This window comes from Notolepis coatsorum (genome assembly GCF_963971535.1).
Source record: "Notolepis coatsorum genome assembly, chromosome: 6".
In the NCBI taxonomy this organism is placed as follows: Eukaryota; Metazoa; Chordata; class Actinopteri; order Aulopiformes; family Paralepididae; genus Notolepis; species Notolepis coatsorum.
In genome coordinates, this window is record NC_140170.1 from 135,124,379 (window position 1) to 135,145,165 (window position 20,787).

The 20,787-nt window shown below is 41.4% G+C and overlaps 1 protein-coding gene across 2 annotated transcripts in view; it reads left to right on the forward strand.

Moving 5' to 3' along the window:
* LOC311230046 (choline/ethanolaminephosphotransferase 1-like) overlaps positions 1-8,782 on the forward strand; it is a 33,322-nt gene extending 24,540 nt beyond the window's left edge. For both annotated transcript variants that reach the window (XM_084316185.1, XM_084316184.1), the window contains exons 7-10: positions 191-322; positions 2,000-2,158; positions 3,271-3,396; positions 6,080-8,782. In XM_084316185.1, the coding sequence (XP_084172311.1) occupies positions 191-322; positions 2,000-2,158; positions 3,271-3,396; positions 6,080-6,196 (534 nt within the window). In that variant the 3' untranslated portion in view covers positions 6,197-8,782. The remainder of the gene's footprint in view (positions 1-190; positions 323-1,999; positions 2,159-3,270; positions 3,397-6,079) is intronic.
* Positions 8,783-20,787: the final 12,005 nt, after the last annotated feature.

Consider the following 20,787-nt stretch of genomic DNA (forward strand, 5'->3'; position numbering starts at 1 on the left):
GGGGGAAAAATCAACTTGACATTGCTGTCCCAATAATTTGGAATCTTGACAAATGTAAGGAAAATTGCAACCTAATAGTTACTTTCAATAGCATTCCCCATTTAATTTAAGGGGTTAGTGTTAACATAATTGTCAGCGCTGTGTTGTGGTAGCTTATTTCTAATTGTCTCTTTTTTTCTCAACTCCACAGATTCCCATTATAAATATTGAGATGAAAATAGTTCCTGCCATCTGCACCTTTGCAGGGGCCATATTTTCCTGTACCAATTATTTCAGAGTTATTTTTACAGGAGGTGTGGGCAAAAATGGATCCACAATAGCAGTAAGTTTTCAGACCTCAGTCCTCTTCCAAATAAGCCCTACAAGTATGTTTGCATGCACCCAGTGTCCAGATAGTAGCTCATATTCTGATTCTAATTTGGGACGAGCTGTCTATATGCATAATTACCATGTTCTCTTGGAAAATTACGAGACTATGCAGACTGCAAAATGTTGTGGATAACACAATAAGATGTGTACTGTATATGTCGGCAAATATACACATATCACAGCTATCTTATGTGTGTTTCCTTATGATTGAGATAAGAGCTTATTCAGGTTATTGTAAATTACATTTAGTTTTTTACATGAACCAATTCAAAGACTGAAGCCTGGATATCGGCATGCTTGTAGACTCACTCACTGAGCAGGTATAAAAATCCCTCTCTGGGCTCGGTCACCATCACACAGGCTTCTGCATATAGTTTGAGAACTTACTAGGTAGAAATAAAACCAAGGATCTTTCCCGGATATAATTTCTTCTACCAACAGTTATGAGAGGCAGTTTATTGCCATGCACTCTTGATGTATTAGTGTTGGGTTGTTTCCCAGCGCTAGTTGTCTTATTTTATTTACTAAAGCAAGAGGCTGATGAGTTAAAGAACATGATGACTGATGGCGAGTAAGCTTTGAACTAAAGCTGAGTTTTAGGTACAACAGTCACTTTTAGCTCTTTGAGACAGACACGGCTCCGGTTCAGGCTCCGGCTCCGTTCTGGAGCCTCTGAACCTTGGTGCTTTCTGGCGAATCAGCCCGCGTTTACACCTATTTAATCAGAACCAACGTTTCACCGTCCTCCGTCATTAACGGGGGGCGTTACTCAGGCAGAAGTAAACACACAACAGTGGCAAAATGTGCCGTGTGCAAAACGGCTTCAAAGGTTCGGCATTGTCCTGCACCATGCTGATCCATTCAACAGGTAGAATGGAAGTGATTTGCGACTGATCTCAAAATTAGATTAGATTCAAATGTATTGTCATTATACAGCACAAATACAATACACCATCCAACCAGAGTGGATAAATAAGTGCATAAAAAAAAGACTTGTCAAGAGCCAGTCGTTCAGTATTGACATTGCTAAATGAAATGTCATGCTAATATGTCATGTTCTACAGTAGGACTTACTACTATAATACCTAATAAAACAAGTCATTTGAATAATAAAAGCCTACTTTGCTGGAAGGATTAATTTCGCACGTATACAGTACTCGCACACATTTATTTATTTCTGGAGCATTTATTTATCCACTCTGGTTGGATGGTGTATTGTACTTGTGCTGTATAATAACAATACATTTTAATCTAATTTAATTTGAGATCAGTCGCAAATCGCTTCCACGCTACCTGTTGAATGGATCAGCATGGTGCAATGCCGAACCTCTGCTGTTCGTCTTCACAGCCTAGAATATGACACGCCCATTGATGATGTCACGGTTCGCAAGGAAAAACCAACAATTTTTCAGTTCCAGCTGAGAACCGACTTTTCAGGTTCAGAACCAATTATTTTCGGTCTGAACGCGCTGGCCGGTTCAAGATTAGGTTCTGGAACCGGAACCAGCATGGAGCCCTGCCGGTGTGAAAGGGCTATTTGAGGAATTTACTTAATTAACTTACATTAACTAATATCTTTTGTAAAATTTGGTATTTTCTCCCTCCTAACTCCATGTGTTTATCTCTCTAGGGAACCAGTGTCCTCTCTCCTGTCTTACATATAGGCTCAGTGATAGTATTGGCTATGATGATATATAAGAAATCTGCTGTCCAGCTTTTTGAAAAGCACCCCTGTCTTTATATCCTGGCCTTTGGCTTTGTGTCTGCGAAAATCACCAATAAATTAGTGGTAAGTCCAACACACCCATACATGGCCTCTCCACAGTGGACTGTACATGCATAAACATAAACTAGGGTGTAACGGTACACAAAAACCACGGTTCGGTACGTACCTCTGTTTTCAAGTCATGGTTCGGTACGATTTCGGTGGGGGAAAGTTTGCAGAACGTGGCTTTCCATGTTCCACTTGTGGATGATGTAGTGTGCAGTTACTGTTAAGTAGGGCTGTCAACGAATATTCTATATTCAAATTAATAATTGACTTGTACATTTTTTTGAAAGATATATATATTTTGGGCGGCCGGGTAGTGCAGTAGACTAAGCGTCTGTCTACCACCACAGATCGAATCCAGCTTTGGTGCTTCAGGGTTGGCCGACCGTCCATACTAACACAATTGGCTATGTTAGCGGGTGGGAAACCAGGCGAGGGTGGGTCCTGGTCGTTGTAAACAGCAACTCCTACAGGTCAGTCAGGGCGCCTGCACAGCGAGGGAGGGAAATGGTGAAGGTAGTGTGACCTCCCATGCGTTACACTTCACCAATGAGAGTCCTCGCTGCCAGGTGAAAAGAGGCTGCTGGCTGTCTCCTATGTATCGGAGGAAGCATGTGATAGACTTCAGGGCTCCCTAGACCGACCAGTGGGGGGCACATGCGCGCAACGACCAGGAAGGGGAGGGGGGAATTGGCATAACGACTAAATTGCGATGGGAGGAAAAATACAGAAAATAGGAGGATAAAAAGTGGATACAAAAAAAAGATATATATATATTTTTATAATAATAATAAAAAAATAATATGGCTGTCTTCCTCAACTTCTCGCGTTGGCCAGAGTGCACTGCCAGTACAGTACATGCCAGTACAGTAAAGTAATGTTGCATTCGTTCAGTACACAGCATGTACTGAACCGAAAGTCCCGTACCGAAACGCTTCGGTACGAATACCTGCACTGTTACACCCTTAATAAACATGACCTCACATACCCACACATGGCCTCTCCACAGTGGACTGTACATAATATACACATGGGCTCTCCACAGTGGACCGTACATATATACACATGACCTCTCCACAGTGGACTGTACATAATAACCACATGGCCTCTGAATGTCTCTATTTCCACAGGTAGCACATATGACAAAAAGTGAAATGCATCTCCATGACTTGGCATTCCTGGGACCAGGCCTACTGTTCCTGGATCAGTATTTCAACAGTTTTATTGATGAGTACCTGGTGCTGTGGATTGCACTGGTAAGTGTACAGACACGCACACACACCCTATGTGTATAATATGAAAGTTATTAACACTTTGGTCGCCAAAAACGCCTTACCACGTCATTCCCCACCATGCTCATTCTGCCAAAGACGCCGTACCACGTCATTGAGATCAATATTTCAAAAATCTGTGATCGCAATCATATTTCTCCCCCGGAGACTTGAGATCTACTGTTGATCCCCTCTCAACTCTCCAACGGTTCAAGAGCGCCATCTGGTGGCCGATCGGTGGATTGCCCAAACCGGAAACAGGAAACGGAAGCTGGTGCTCATTTCAATTAGGTCCGATCACTCGCTAATAGTCCCAGGACTCGAGCTAGACACAATGGATAGCAATCCGTTACCAATAACTCGATAAACAACATGATTTGGACGTATATACTATTATACAACCTGGAGATGGATCGCATATTTCTACATCCCATAATAGGAATATTTCTGCTCCACGCCCAACGCTACGAGGAAGCTACGGTGAGATTCAGCGTTTTTTTTTAACGTGTTCGATATAAACTGCTCTGATGATCATATCACCCACACTAGATGAATCATCTAACGTTGGCCACGGAATTATAAACGACCCCCCCCCCCATCCGGTCAACATCAGATGATAAGTAGTAACTTCTAGAAGCACGTCCATTTGACATTTTTTATCTCGCGCAGATCGCTATCAAACTGTATTTGATCATCAATATAATGCATTTAGGGCTATAAATCACGTTCTGGAGAATGCTGCAGAAAACGATAAAAACATACTTATACTTTAGACCGTATTTTAGTATGAATATGTGAATGAAAAAGTATAACGTTGCTACACCCTGAACAATAGATACTTGACGTTGAATGGGCCATAGTAATGTCAATTTAGCAATACAATTTAAAAAGTTATAGCCCTGCAAAGAAGGGGAACTTCTCCATAGACAAATAGAGCTGGCATGGGATGGTTTATTAGGAATATAAGCCTGGCGACCCCCTCACAGTAAACTGTGGTGTTCCACAAGGAAGCATACTAGGTCCGCTACTGTTCCTAATTTATGCAAATGACATGTCGTCAGCTTGTGACTGCAACTTGTTCCTGTTTGCGGACAACTCAGCCCTGCTGGTCTCTGACAAGAACAAGTTACAGGTTGAAAAAACCCTCAGCTCTGAACTAGGCAAAATCTGCATATGGCTCGCTGATAACAAACTATCATTACACATGGGCAAAACAGAGTCCATTCTCTTCGGTTCAAATAACAAACTCAGCAAGACCGACGGCTTCTCAGTTACAGTGGGTGACAATATTGTCACAAGGAAAGAAGATATTATCTACCTGGGTTCCATCCTAGAGGCAAATCTTTCCTGTGACAAAATGGCATCCAATGTAATAAAAAAAAGTCAACCAACGAACACGATTCTTGTACCGGATCTCCTCACTGGTAAACAAGAATACCCTGAAGACTCTAGCAGGAGCACTCATTCAAGGGTACTACGACTATGCTTGCACCTCATGGTACCAAAGCACCTCAAAGGCGCTAAAAACAAAATTACAAACATCTCAAAACAAACTGGTCAGACTACTGCTTGACCTTACTCCTAGAACCCACCTCACCCCTGCCCACTTTGACAACCTAGGATGGCTTAGAGTAGACGACAGAGTACAGCAACTTGCAATGGGCCTGGTCTACAAGATACACTACACGACCAAGGTACCCATGTACATGACAAAATACTTCCCAAAGGTCAGTGAATACCACGATCACAACACCAGAGGGAGCTCCACAAATCATGTTAAACCCAGATTCGGCTCAAACAAGGGACTAAACACGTTTCGCAATTATGCCACATCAATGTGGAACGCCCTACCCAAAGCTGTAAAGGAATGTGAATCACTACCCACTTTCAAAAACACTCTCAAAAAACACCTAAGGGAGACTGCAACTCGAAACTGGCCCCTGTAAATGTCCGAACACAACCCCCTCCAATGTACAGTAAATTACCAAGTATGGTCTTGTCAATAATCCAATGTACAGTGTTGTTTGTACAGTTGTACAGTGTCCCCCACCCACCCCTCCTACCCAACCCCCCCCCCACTCCTACCCAACCCCCCCCCCCCCACCCACCCAACCACCTCCAATGTACAGTCCCCCCCCCACCCCCACCTACCCAATCCAATGTACAGTTTCTACGCCTAATGTATATACTCTTTTCTTTCTGGACTCTTTTTGTATCACAAACAGTACTGTAATTGCAAATCTGGTATGTCATAAATGTATAGATGTAGCAGTACTGTCTATCTGTATGTCATGTATGTCATATATGTTACGATGAATTGAAAATGGGGGACCCTGATGTAAACAAGACGAAAGTCTTTCTCTGGTCTGCATCCCCTTAACAATTGTATGTATTGAGCTGTACTGTACTGTACCCATTCTGCAATCTGTTAATAAAGTTTTCATTCATTCATTCATTCATTCATTCATTCATTCATTCATTTCACAACAACCCTTATCAGCTGTATTTCATGTATTTGATTTTATTTGCATCGATAATGTGCTCATCATCCATGTCATGGCTGACTTTGATGTTTCAGCCATTAATAAATTGACTTCTCACCTTGTCACAGGCATTTTGTTTTCTACTTTAATAGGTTTTGACACAATCTTTTCATTGTTTTCCACAGATAATATCTTTTTTCGACCTGGTGCGTTACTGTGTCAGTGTTTGCAATCAGATCGCCTCCCATCTTCACATCTTCGTCTTCAAAATCAAGCCTTGGACCCCCTCCGTTCCTCAGTAAGGATCCACCTGATCTCTCTCTGTTAGCCACCATCACAGAGGCTTCTTTCTCTCCTTCCCACCTATTTTCTATTCACAGGGATGATGTGGTATCATCACAAGTACAGGCTTCTGCCAATTGAATGTGATGACAAAATGATCCATAATGGGGGAAAAACCTGAACTGTATTATTGTTATAAGTTATTCTCCATTAGAGCTGGGTTCAGTTTGTATCAATACAATTTGTATTACCATGTCATTACTCATTACCATAATAATTTAAAATGGATGGCAACAGCCTGAAGCATTTCTGCCTGGAAGAGGGTAGGCTTGGAAAAGAAGGCAGCAGGGTTGGAAAAATATGGTTAGGTGCTACTTTGTGTTGAATTATTCAAATGTTGATTTCACAACAAGCATATAATACAAAATAAATAAATGTACCAATTTATGTACCAGAAAATGTATAGGGATTGATTGAACCTACATCAGTCTTTGCTTTCCTAATGTTTGCAATATTTGCATAACTTCACTTTTTGCTATCATAAATATCAAACTGTAAAGTGTTGATGTTTGTGCTTTTTCTTTAAAGGCACATTTCACCTAAAAATGTCTAATTTGTATATCAATTACTCTCTCTGTGTTGCCTTGAATTCCTGAAGATTTTTTTTCTTTTCTTGCATACCTCCACGTTGAATGGAGAACTGCAAAACTATATCAACATAATCTTTACAAACTGTCAAATACATCTTGCATTATAATCCAAGTCTCATTTATCCAGTTGTATGCTCAGTACTTCCCAAATGCATGCATTTCCACTCAAACTTTGCTAACAAAAACATACGAAGTGCTGCCTTCACATGGGGTGGATATCATGTTCACAAGAAGAGTCCATGTGAATGACCCACTGTTGTGGTATTCACAACGTTGTAAGTGGACATTTCTGCCCATTGTCCAGTGGCCTAGCAACAGTGTTGTCACAACTTCAACCACTTGAACATGACCCCATTTGAAGGCAGAATTTATCCGTAAATGTTTTTGTTAGTAAAGTTTAAGTGAAAATGAAAGTGTTTGGGATGTACTGAGCATATGACTGGATAAATGAGATTTGGATTATACTGTAGTTTTAAATGTGTTTTAGAGTTTGTAAATGGGAGGGAAAAAAACGGGATGAGGAAGTGATGTACAAATTATAATTTTTAGGGTGAACTGTTCCTTTAAAATAAAAACAAAATGCTGCTTTGGCACATCTACCGATCACAATAGTGGTATATTATCTTGAGGATAGAACTGAAATTCAGATGGTTATGAAGTCAAAATTTGACGGGAGGAAATAATGCTGCATCTTTAAAAAATGGGGTGTTTCTTTTATCTTAAATGGCTCATGCACACACCGACTTCAAGGCCACTAACATTATCCAATACTGTTACCACAGCTTCACATGCAGGATTGTTAATTTATTCTTGGCTGTATCCTGTTTAATGTTACTGCTTAAAATATTTTACTAATATATCTTATTATTTTATAGAAGATCCTTTTTGTTTTTAGCAACAACAGATCAGTTGGATCTTCTTTTGCTTATTGTGCCTGCTTTTTTGCTGTTACGTCACCATCAGATACTGTAGTTGGCCTACAGCATTTGCTTGAAATGCCCAATAAGAACTAAAATGCCAATGTTGATAACTTGTATTAAGATAATGACTTTTATTGATGTGTAATTGTCTCATAAAATGATGTCATTCTCATCATGGGAAGCCATTTGTCTGCTAGAACCATTTTGGGGCAGGTTGTCTGCTTGGTTTTCATTCGTATGCCTGAATGGAGACCACGGGTCAAGCTGTCATTGGTTCACGTAGACAACGGTTAGTGTGGAGAGCCACAGCTAGGCTAAATGTTAAAGTAGCTCTATGACACTCTAGGTCTGTTTCTTAACTTTTTCTTTTTAAGATTTTATTTGAACGATTACAATATCAATTATTGCTTTATGTATTTAAGAGCAGTTTTGACTGTCTGAAAATAGAAACTTGTTTCTAGAATGTCATGGATCATTTTGATTTAAATTTAAACATTATTTCTTTCAAGATTATTTTGTTACTTTTCAAAAGAAAATGTCCTCGTGGGAATAATCTGTCTATTCAAGGTGCTCTTGGTTTGGGGAAAATAGGGATTGAGCCACAGCTTGGTAGAGGTGTACTACGGCTGTACAGTTTGTACCATAGCTGGAGTTCCTTTGTGTAACCCACTACCATGGAATCCATACACACTTCTCACAATTACTTTTTGATGTGAAATCTTGCTTAACATACTGAGCTTATATATCATTGTGTTTATATAGTTACTGGTGTCAGGTCAGCTCTCATATTGTTACCAGTCATTCTCAGACTAGTAAAAGGTTGCCTTAAACATTTTTGTTTTGTATGAAGGCCAAGCCTCTTGAACTGGCATGTTCTCTCTTTGTCTATGTTTTCTGGCTTGTGTTTTATTAGTGTCTTCTGTTGGCCAGACTGTCAAGCTCAGGTATATTAACAGTATGTTCCTAGATCACTACTTAAAGATATCTTGACAATCTCTCCCTCGCCTACCAATGCAAATAAATGTCATACTCCAAAATGTAAACTACTTTTCATTTGTCTTTTTTTTCTTCTTGCAACCCAGTTCTATATTTTCAGGTATGCAGTAATTACTCAAAGCTAAGCATTGACCATATCACATGGTGGCCATTTTGCTCTTACAGTTGAGGCCAAAATTATTAGCACCCCAGGAATTATGGAACATTTTCCTAAAATCCGTCCCAATGTTTGCAGCATTGATAAAACTTGATATAATAAAACATTAACCTGTGCTATTTAGTAGCTATTGGTACATTTTGGAATATAAAATAAGTTTTTAGGCTTGCTTTATATCAAATATAGTGAGAAATATTTTGGTAAAAAATATTAGCCCCCATGTGAATTGTTGCTTTCAAAACACCTACCATCAACCAATGAGCTTTCAAACCACAACCTGTACAGTCAATTGGCTTCCTAACAACACCTGAGCATTCAATCAGCATAAAAGGACTCCAAGAAACAGGCCACTTGAATACATTATTGAGAGATACTATACTACTACTCTTACTCACCATGCCAAAGACAAATTAAATCAGTCTTGAGCTCAGAAAGAAGATGGTGGAGGCTCATGATAAGGGGGAAGGCTATACTGTCATTTTCAAGCGTTTCAGTGTCTAGAACTGCTGTACGTTGCATCATTGCTAAGTACATGGAGACATTCTTTTTTTCGTATCCACTTTTTCTCCTATTTTTCTTGTATTTTCTCCCATCCCAATTTGTAGTTGTTATGCCAATTCCCCCCTCCCCTTCCTGGTCGTTGCGCGCATTTGCCCCCTACTTGCCGGTCTAGGGAGCCCCGAAGTCTATCACATGCTTCCTCCGATACATAGGAGACACAAGGAGACAAATTCTGTAAGAAACAAACGGTTGAAAGCGCAAGATTTCAAGAATTCTAGAGAGGAAATTAGTCGGATGTCAGCAAGAAGCCCTGGACATCTGCCAAGATGATTGTTACTGACCTGGGCCCTGTTCCTCATACCTGGCTAACTGAGTTAGCCGGATAATTTTCAGGATAACTTGACTTAAGCTAGACCTGTCGGTTTCCCCCGACGTGCGATTGTCTAAATCACTATGGCAACAGATCAAAAAGTTTTAACCTGGTCGAGGGCAGGGTTAAGTTCAGTTAGCTGGATAACCTGCATGGCCACGCCCTCGCAAAAAGAAATGCCAGCTCTCCTCACACTAGATCCCATTATACCATTCTGAATTATGTTTTTGTGCTTCGTTTTTCTAGAGGGGGCTTTTGAAATGTAAAATAATAGACCTAAAATGATGATAATAAATCATATTCAGCCTATGGATTTTGTACGTCATAGTTATACGGACACGGCGCTCGCGAGTCGTGACACAATGTGGTTCTTTTAATAAAGGATCATTGCAAATGTGAATCCCGCAGGGATATTTTTAATGAATGAAACCTATCGGCCGTTTGGCTCTGATTCGTTTCATATTCTCCGCGGTTTATGTATTTGCTTAACGGAGCGCCCGGATTGTGTTTCATTCAAGCATACATTGAAGCGTGGATTGTGATGTGAATTACAACAAATCTGAATATGTGCATTGTTGAATTGTATCACTGTCACTCACATGTTATTGTGATATTGTAACTGGGATTAAAATGTTTGAGAAGATGTGCTGTTTGACGGATTTGATGACGTGGACGTGACTTGAGAAAATGAATGAGCAATTGCAAGCCTTTGACATTTTGATGAATGCATTTATCTGTTCAAGCACTGTTATCTGATGATGAACAAGAGGGTGATTAACATGACTGGTGTCACTGGTATAATAACCAAAGGTTAATCAATTCAATGCATGTATGGATGATGTCCGAAACAGATTAAAACCTGATTAATAGTGAAACTGTATAGCCTCCAACTCCCTCTCTGACACGTTATTTCGGGGGTCGCGCCTTGAAAACTTTGGGAACCATGTATTTATATAGTACATGATACCTAAGCACATACAGTACAGATATCCTCATATTAATTCGTATCAATTAGATACTCTGGGCTTGTTTTTATCTACTTATTCTGAAAGAGTTGAACTCATTAGATTATTCATTCCATTAAGCCTACTGCCAGCAGGCACACTTAAAGAAATATAATCTGATTGGGGTAATGAGGCACTTAAAATTAGCCTATAGATTATGCATTTAACTTGTTGGCGAGGCTATTGAGCCGTACTGTATTGAATCTGTTAATAAAGTTTTCAATCAATCAATGCCGTTAGAAAATCAGGATTTCCGTAACAGAGATTGCGTTCGTCACCAAACCCCGGAGCGGCTAGATTCGCCTGTTCGAATCCAGCTCACAGCTCCGGGGTTGTCACCAGCTTGGCTGGCCGTTCACACTAATACAATTGGCAGTATTAGAGGGTGGGAGAAGCTGGCGGGGTGGGTCCGGGTCGTTGTAAACAGCGACTCCTACAGTTCGGTCGGGGCGCCTGCTAAGCGCGGATAGGACTTGAGTGGGATAGTGTGATCCTTCCACACGCTACGCCCTCTCAATGAGAATCCGCGCTGCCAGGTGAAAAGAAGCGGTTGATTGGCTGGACGTGTGTCGGAGGAAGCACGTGATAGCCTCCACTCTCCCAGACCGACTGTGGGGGGTAAGTGCGCAGCGACCAGGAAGGGGATTGGGAATTGGCATAACGACTAACATTGGGATGGGAGAAAAATCGGAGGAAAATGGAGGAAAAAGATTTAAAAAAAATAAATAAAAAATCAGGATTTCTGCGATCGACACCTGCTGTCTTTTCAGGTGAGGCGGCCGCGCGCAATTATCCTGGTTCGAATGAACAAGACTGAATCAGCGTTCGAGGAACAGGGAAAGCCTGGATTCAAACATCGGGTTAATTGAATCTGGATAATGGGACTTTTGATCGACTTAGTTGAACCAGGTACGGGGAATAGGGCCCTGGCCTCTTCTGGAATTCATGTTTCAAGGAACACAGTTGAGGGTTCTTCATTGTGGTGGGCTTCAGGGCCATTGTCCCAGAAGAACACCTTTACTCAAAGAGGTTTGCCCGTGGCCGGCTAGGTGGCGCAGTGGGCAAGGCGCTCGCCACCAACGCAGGAGATGCTGGGTTCGAGCCCAGCTCTGCGTTGCTACCAGCTTGGCTGGTCGTTCATACTAATACAGTATTAGGGGGTGGGAAGCTGGTGGGTGGGGATCGGACGTTGTGGACAGCGACTCCTACTGGTCGGTTGGTGCGCCTGCGCAGTAGAATCAGGAAGCGACGAGGTCGGCGTGTCCCTCCCACGCAGACCCTCGCCGCTGAGAGATCGCGCTGTGCAGGTGAAAAGATGCGACGGCTGCCTCCTCGAGTACCGGAGGGGACGCGTCAATACTTTTACCAACGGATTTCCAGTTCCGCGTGCGCGTTCTGCGATCTGATTGACCACTGACGTTTCTGGTCGTGTGACATGTGCGGCCAATCGTGTGACGCCTGTTTCTTTCACCGGTTAAGCTATTAGGCACTCTTTCGAAGTTGGTTAAGGTTAGAGTTTGTCTTAGAGCAGGGTGATAGAACACCAGCCCTGATTCCAAACTCTAACCTTAACTAACTTCGAAAGAGTTGCCTAAGTTTAACCAGTGATAAACTATGCGTTCGGTAGTTTGCATGCCATTCGGGCAAAGACACAGGCGTCACGCGATTGGGCGCACATGTCACATGACCAGAAACGTCAGTGGCCAATCAGATCGCACCAGAAACGTCCGTGGCCAATCAGATCGCAAACGCGGAACTGGAAATCCGTCGGTAAAAAAATAGACGCGGAGGGGACACGTGATGCAAGGCTTCGTCCACATTGCAGCCGGCTTGTGGGAGGCATGGCCTAACAACGTTCGAGACAGGGGAGGGTAGAATTGGACAATATGAAAATGGGGATGGGAGAAAAAGTAGAATAGGTTTGCCCGTGAACATTTGAAAGGTAAATATGAGTTTTGGAAGTCTGTGCTTTGGTCTGATGAGACTAAACGAACTGTTTGGGCACATGGATGTTGCTTATGTTTGGCGAAGAAAGGGAGAGGCCGTCAATCCTAAGAACACAGTTCCCACAGTTAAACATGGTGGTGGAGCATCGCATCATGCTGTGGGGCTGTTTTGCAGCCTCAGGCACAGCGAGCCTTGTTCGGGTGCATGGCATCATGAGAAAATAAAATGATGTTGACATTTTGAGGGATAATACAGTATGAAGAAGTCTAGGCTTCTTCCAGAAAAAAACTTCCGGAATAGCCCGTCTATGGAGTAGTCGCATGTGACAGAGCTGCTCACCCGTTTTATTTTTTTTCGTTTTAAAAACATTTATATATCACCGATGCGTTTAAAATTTGACGCATATATCAACTGAGATTATCAACTAACTATATTGACTGAAAGATTTGTGATGCCACCGAAGAAAGAAAACTCAAAACCAAATCCAAAGCCAAGTTCAGAGGACCCGCCTATTCTCGAAGACACTCTGATGTCACGAGACCGCCGCCATCTTGGTATAGGGGGACCATACGGATTTCTACCATCAAATCCATGCATTGAGCTCCGTTTTTATTACATGTTTTATCACATTCTTGTTCATTTCATAACATTTTCATACGATTTGTTTTGAAAATATTGAGGCCAACATGGCATTTCACTATTTCGAAAGCCTTTCTGGTGATTCTAAGGCGAGATATGAGTCAAAGAAACTCCCCCTGATTACCACGACCACAACATCAGAGCGAGTTAGCCGAACGTTAGCCACCAGCCACTTTTTCCTCTGTGATGGTATAAAACTTCCGATTTGGATTTCTGTTTTTGTCATTAGTATAACGCGTAACACAGCAGCTCTTTGGCATTGTGAAGGACTGAAGAAAAGTCTGCTTGATTGTCTTTAATTTGCCGCTTTAACGATCCGTTTCTCCACTAAATAGTGTACACAATGTACCAGGCGGGGCAGTTTCCCCCCACGCTGCAGTTGCGTAGCAATAACAGACAGGAAGTTGACTTCGAGAATGGCTGCGGGATTCGTGCGTAAAGCAGCAGAGGATATTGACGAGATGGCCTCCTCCTCAACCGCTATAAACACCTCCGCAGATACAGAACATATCATCCGGGAAATGAAAAGAATGGAGAAAACAATAACCGAAAGAATAATAACTGAAATAGCCGAAAAAGTAGATGCTATTAAAGAATCTATCGAATGCAATATCGAAGCGCTAAGGGTGGCTGCCGACGCACATATTAAGCGCACCGTAGCACTGGAAACTGGTTTGGAAAAACATCAACAGAATTGTGGTCTGATCTACAAAGACATAGCTGAGATCAACGATAAGTTAACGGCTGAGATGAAGGGAAACTACAAAGAACACAAGACGGATCTCAACGATATAACGGCTGAGCTTAATTTAAACGAATCAATGAAGAACAAAAAGCTAAAATATTCGAGATGGAATATCAAAATCGCAAGCTGAATATTCGTATAGTCAGACTGGAATGAATGAATGAATGAATGAATGAATGAATGAATGAAAACTTTATTTAACAGATTGCAGAATGGGTACAATACAGTACGGCTCAATACATACAATTGTTAAGGGGATGCAGACCTGAGAAAGACGTTTGTCTTGTTTCCATCAGGGTCCCCCATTTTCAATTCATATAGACATATATGACATACATGACATACAGATAGTCAGTACTGCTACATCTATACATTTATGACATACCAGATTTGCAAATACAGTACTTTTTGTGATACAGAAGGAGTCAAGAAAAGGGAGTATATACATTTGACGTAGAAACTGTACATTGGAGGAGGTTGGGTGGGGGGGGTTGGGTACATTGGGATATTGACAACCATACTGGGTAATTTACATTGGAGGTGGTTGGGGGGGGGGGGGGGGGGGGGGGCACACTGTATAAACAAGTAACACTGTACATTGAGGGGGGGGGGGGGGGAGACACTGTACAAACAAACACAATTGTACATTGAACTATTGACAAAACCATACTAGGTAAATGACTGTACATTGGAGGGGGTTGGGTTAGGATATTTACAGGGGCCAGTGTTGAATTGCAGTCTCCCGTAGGTGTCCCTTGAGAGAGGTTTTGAAAGTGGGTAGTGATCCACATTCCTTTACAGCTTTGGGTAGGGCGTTCCACATTGATGTGGCATAATTGCGAAACGTGTTTAGTCCCTTATTTGAGCCGAATCTGGGTTTAACATGATTTGTGGAGCTCCCTCTGGTGTTGTGATCGTGGTATTCACTGACCTTTGGGAAGTATTTTGACATGTACATGGGTACCTTGGTCGTGTAGTGTATCTTGTAGACCAGGCCCATTGCAAGTTGTTGTACTCTGTCGTCTACTCTAAGCCATCCTAGGTTGTCAAAGTGGGCAGGGGTGAGGTGGGTTCTAGGAGTAAGGTCAAGCAGTAGTCTGACCAGTTTGTTTTGAGATGTTTGTAATTTTGTTTTTAGCGCCTTTGAGGTGCTTTGGTACCATGAGGTGCAAGCATAGTCGTAGTACCCCTGAATGAGTGGACGAGTCGGTGAGCTGCACACATCCTGAAGCGTTCGCGACAGAATTACAGAAAATCCTGGGACCAACTATCCTTCCTAGGGTACCTGAGGTGGATCAATGTTACAAATTGGGGACCCGATCCAACGACAATAACGGCAGACCTAGAGTGATCATGGTTGTCCTACGTCAAGTCAGAATAAAAGAAATGATCATTCGGGAGACGCGCAGGATGAAAGGCAATCTGAAATACAAGGATGTGTCAATATACTTCTTTGAAGATTATTGTCGGGAAGCCTTGCGGGCCAAGTACAAGACGGTGATGTCTCAACTATATTTGGGGAAACACACTCCCACATTGATGTACCCTGCAATACGTCCTTTTAATCTTTGTTAGGCATGGACACCATATCGTATAAACTTTAATGAACCGCTGATTTGGGACAGAGAGACCTACGAGCTCTGAGTTATTGAATGTTTTCCCCATTGGACTTTATTATTGCGGACATATTGGACTTAAAATTGGAACGATACAGAGAAGATGAGCATGACAAAAGGATGACACGTAAATTCATGAAGCGGTCCTTATTTTAATAGTATGGATTTCTAACAACATTCTGGAACATACTGGAACATTCTGGCACTGTAAAAACGACATATTGGAATAATCTAGAACATTTAAAACATTCTTTGATATATGGAACATTCTGGAATAACAGCAATATGTGGCCAGACATACAGCCAGAAGACCTTCGGGGGAATAACATTCTTCACAACGGATCATCGCCCACCCCTGGCCAGGGGAAATGCTGCATATACGTATTTAAAAACTGTTTTTTATTAATTGGAAATATTTCCACTACTTCTCCACTTTATACTCTAGGTGTTTAAGCATAGCAAAGCTCTTTCAAGATCTAAGTAAATGTTCTCTTTTTTTTCCTTTTCTCTTATTTTTTGAGGTTCTCTATTCAGTTCAATACCTCTCTATTATTCTTGGGTTGCTATAACTTACACAAGTTCTTATAAAATGTAAGTGATTATGGTATGATAATTGAAGCTTATTTTTAGTCTTTATTTTTAGTTTTATTTTCATTTTTATTTAACGGGAGAGTGGCCAAGCCACAGTTGACATTCTACTTATGGTAGAATTTAGAATGTTAGATCCTATGGTATACATAGGAAAGTTAAGGATAAATGGCTCATTCTGGGCTAACCGGTGGTGTAAGGGAGGGAGTTATACGCAAAGGTTGTGTCTTAGGAACACAGCCTTGTACAGCTCACTGAGGGAGGGGGATTTAGGGGTGTATTTATGTATGTTTTTAAGCTCGGCTCTCAACGGGACCTCAATAGTTGGATGTATATCCATTGTGAATTCGTACTCCAGAAGCATTACCAACAATTACACAACAACATGTATAGATTATGGCTAGTTTGAATATAATGATCTGGAATACTGGGGGAATAAATAATCAACAAACGCAAAAGCGTGCTCACACTGATGAAAAACAAACAGGTCGATGTGGCTCTTCTAAGCGAAACACACATTTTAGTGGAAGACAAAGCTACGTTAGCGGACAACATATATCATAACATTAGTCACTCTTCCTTTGGAACGAGATCCCGTGGAGTTGCTATAGTCGTGAAACGGAAGTTGAATATTGAATTGATGGTCGGATAACCATAGCTAAAATTGTATACAGGAATAGGAAAATAGCGTTGGTAGCGGCATATGCCCCAAATCTGTACGAGGCTAACTTCTACACTACACTTACCAGAACAATGTTAAACCTTCCTGAATACTCATTTATAATTGGCGTGGATTTTAATGCCATTTGGGATCCCGGGATGGATAAATCTTATCCCACCTTTTCCAACGACCAGAAAAATTCATCTAATGCGTTAAAGGATTGGGCTAAGAATACAGGTGTAAATGACCTATGGCGATCACTCAACCCTACGACCCGAAAGTACTCTTGTCGATCTGCAAGACATAACACACTTTCCAGAATAGATTATGTTTTACATCCCCTAGACTATTTGATAACTATGATGTGGAAATGGTACCCAATGCACTATCAGATCACTGTTATTTACTCCTAAAAGGATCATTTGGTATACTGTCATCCCGAGCCCCAAGATGGCGATTTAACTCGATATTGCTGAAAAACAAGGAATTCATTACACAACTCAAAGAAGCTCTTTCTGTATTCCTACTGGAGAATGCGAAATCGGTACAGGACCCCAGAATATTATGGATGTCGGTAAAGGGATTGATCAAGGATTTTACCGGGAACTTTTCCTCCAAAATACGCAAGAATCGTTGTTCAAAACTGGCAGAGCTGGAAACGCTTTACTCTGTTATTTTCCTCTTTACAATACAACTACTCGGTTCGACTGGAAACTCAAATTAATGTGTTAAAAAAAGAGATTAATGCCATTTATAAACAACAATCTGAAGTTCAAATACGTAGCACAAGACAACAGCATTACTTTCATGGTTCTAAACCAAGTCACCTACTAGCTATGCAGTTAAGAGCCAACGCAAAATGTGCAGATATAACTACCATTAAGGCACAGCAAGGACTTGTTACAGACCCTAAAAAAATCAACGAGACATTCAAAGAGTTCTACTCCAACTTGTACAAATCAGAAATGGCCTTCGATCAAAACAAAATGGACATATATCTTAATCAAATTAACCTTCCTAAACTATCAGAGGATGACGCTAAACAGTTAGAAACACCCATCACACTAGATGAACTTAGGGAGGCCATATCTGAAATGCAAAGTGGTAGGGCTCCTGGAAGAGACGGTATCCCACCAGAAATGTACCTCTCATGTTGGGATGTAATTGGACCCCTATTACTTAATATGATTCTATATTCAATCAAGGAGGGGAACTTCCATAAGAACGACAATATTGCACTCATAACAGTCCTCCTTAAAAAAGACAAAGACCCCACCGATTGCGGTAGTTATAGACCCGTAAGCCTCCTCGGAACCGATATCAAGCTGTACTCCAAGGTATTAGCCATCAGACTTCAAAAGCATATGACGTCTTTAGTTCATCCTGACCAGACTGGCTTCATAAGAGGCCGCTTGATCACGGATAATATAAGACGGTTACTACACGTGCCACACCTAAGGCGATGCTGTCCCTGGATGCGATGAAAGCCTTTGATAGGTTGGAATGGTCTTATCTATGGGCAGTATTAGAAAGGATGGGGTTAGGAAAAGGATTCATTGATATGATTAAAGTATTATACAAAGACCCATCGGCCATGATTACAACAGGTATAATCACCTCCGAAATCTTTATGGTATCGCGCTCTTCCAGACAGGGTTGCCCTCTTAGTCCCGGACTATTCGCTTTATCATTAGAGCCTTTAGCACAATATATAAGACAATCCCAATCCATAGAACCAATCGCAATTAAGGGCACACAACATCATATTAGTTTATATGCGGACAACGTAATATTGTTCATGCAAAACCCTAACACCTCAATGCCTCATCTTCTCAAGTTGATTGATGACTTTGGCAATCTATCGGGATTTAGGATAAATTGGCCAAAGTCGGCTTTCCTTCCACTTAATGCCCCTGCAAAGAATATACTCCTTCCAGAAGAAATACCAATGGTTAAACACTTCAGATGTTTAGGAATTGAGGTATTCCCTACTATAAGCCAAACGGTGAAGTACAATTACACAAAAATCCAAGATAAGATCAAATATGACTTTGACAGGTGGTCCAAACTTAAAAACTCAGTACAGGCACGAGTATCAATAGTTAAGATGGATGTTTTTACCTAGAATCAACTTCATTAGCTCAATGTTACAGTTACCCCCTCCTGATGGTTACTGGAAAAAATTACACTCCACCGCATATAAATTTATTTGGAATAACAAACCTCCATGAATAAAAAGATCCACCGCACAGAGAAACAAAGCCAACGGAGGTTTGGCATTTCCAGACTTTTACCACTATTTTAAAGCGTACTCTTTAAGACCACTGACAACCTGGTTTGACTCCCAAGCATCTGTATCCTGGAGAAACTTAGAAGAAAATATAGTAGCACCACATAGACTGCAGGACATACAGGCATGCGTTGTTCATGGGACGGGGTAGCACGGTGTGCCACCCCATGATAAGTACTCGCTATTTGCATATCAATAGCGCCGGTCGTCAGGTGTGTTAAATACGTTCTCAGACACATTCACACCTAACTTGTTGTGAAGACGTGTTACATTCCATTCGTAGAGGCAATTAGGCACTGTCTTTAGTCTGTGCCCTAGCGAGGGGACATTAAATGCGCATTCGCGGGAGCGCGCGCACGCGCCGGGAGCGCGCGTGCACGTGGTGCGTGTCACCCCAGATGATTTCAATAACGCACCACTGAGGACATAGTATACACCATATTATCAATTAAGCTATGCAAATTGAAATTTGGCCCCCTTATTACACATGTGATCCGGATATGGCGTGAAACACAAAAAAAATATTCTAACCAACATAAATGGCATAGCCATACTCCCCTATTCAATAACAATGCACTCCTTATTGGAAAACAACCTATAAGATACCCCAAATGGGAAAAGCAGGGCATACACACATTGGGAGATGTTTTCAACAAACAGGGTTTTTGTAGCTATCAAGATATACATAAAAAAATTTACCTCACCAGTTCCACATATAATTTTTACGCACAGTTATTGGATTGTTTGAAGGCTCATGGAGTCCCATTAAGGATACCAATTGAGCACCACAGATATCACAAATTCTTCTATGAAAGAGAGACATCGAGAGGATTCGTATCTGATTTTTATCATCACTTACTAACGTCTTCGTATGGAATCCTTCCCCTAGACTCAGTCTGGAGGAGGGATATACCAGACTTGGAAATAGATTTTGATTGGCAAGAAGTCTGGGCAAACGTTCGAGTTGCGAATTGTGTATAATCTTAATTATATTCATAGGACATACTTGACTCCTATAAGATTGAACAGAATGGGACTTAAACAAGACTCCCTATGTTCCTTATGTACAAATGGGGATGAGGGTACATTCATGCACATGTATTGGGATTGCCCACCGGTTAAGATATTTTGGAAAGAAGTGTCCCAGCAATTATCAGTATTCTTATCTCTGAACATACCTGTACATCCCTCTGTATTGCTGTTGAATGATGTATTTCAGTTTGCAGCCCCTATACAGCTAAAGAGACTAGTTTTATCTTGTCTCACAGCTGCTAAAAAGCTGATAGCATCACGATGGATTCAACCGAAAGAAATGTGCCGGAAGGTATGGGTTCTTACTTATCTCGATGTGATTTATCTAGAAATATCTACAGCAAGAATTTTAGGTGTCAGTGAAACCAACATTGCAATCTGGTTAGAAGTGGTGGAGAGAATAAAAGCTAGCATATGAAGTGTAGTGCCTGGTTAGAAACGAAAGAAAATGGATGGATTATCCAAGTGGGGGTCCGGGGGGGGGGTGAGCGAGCA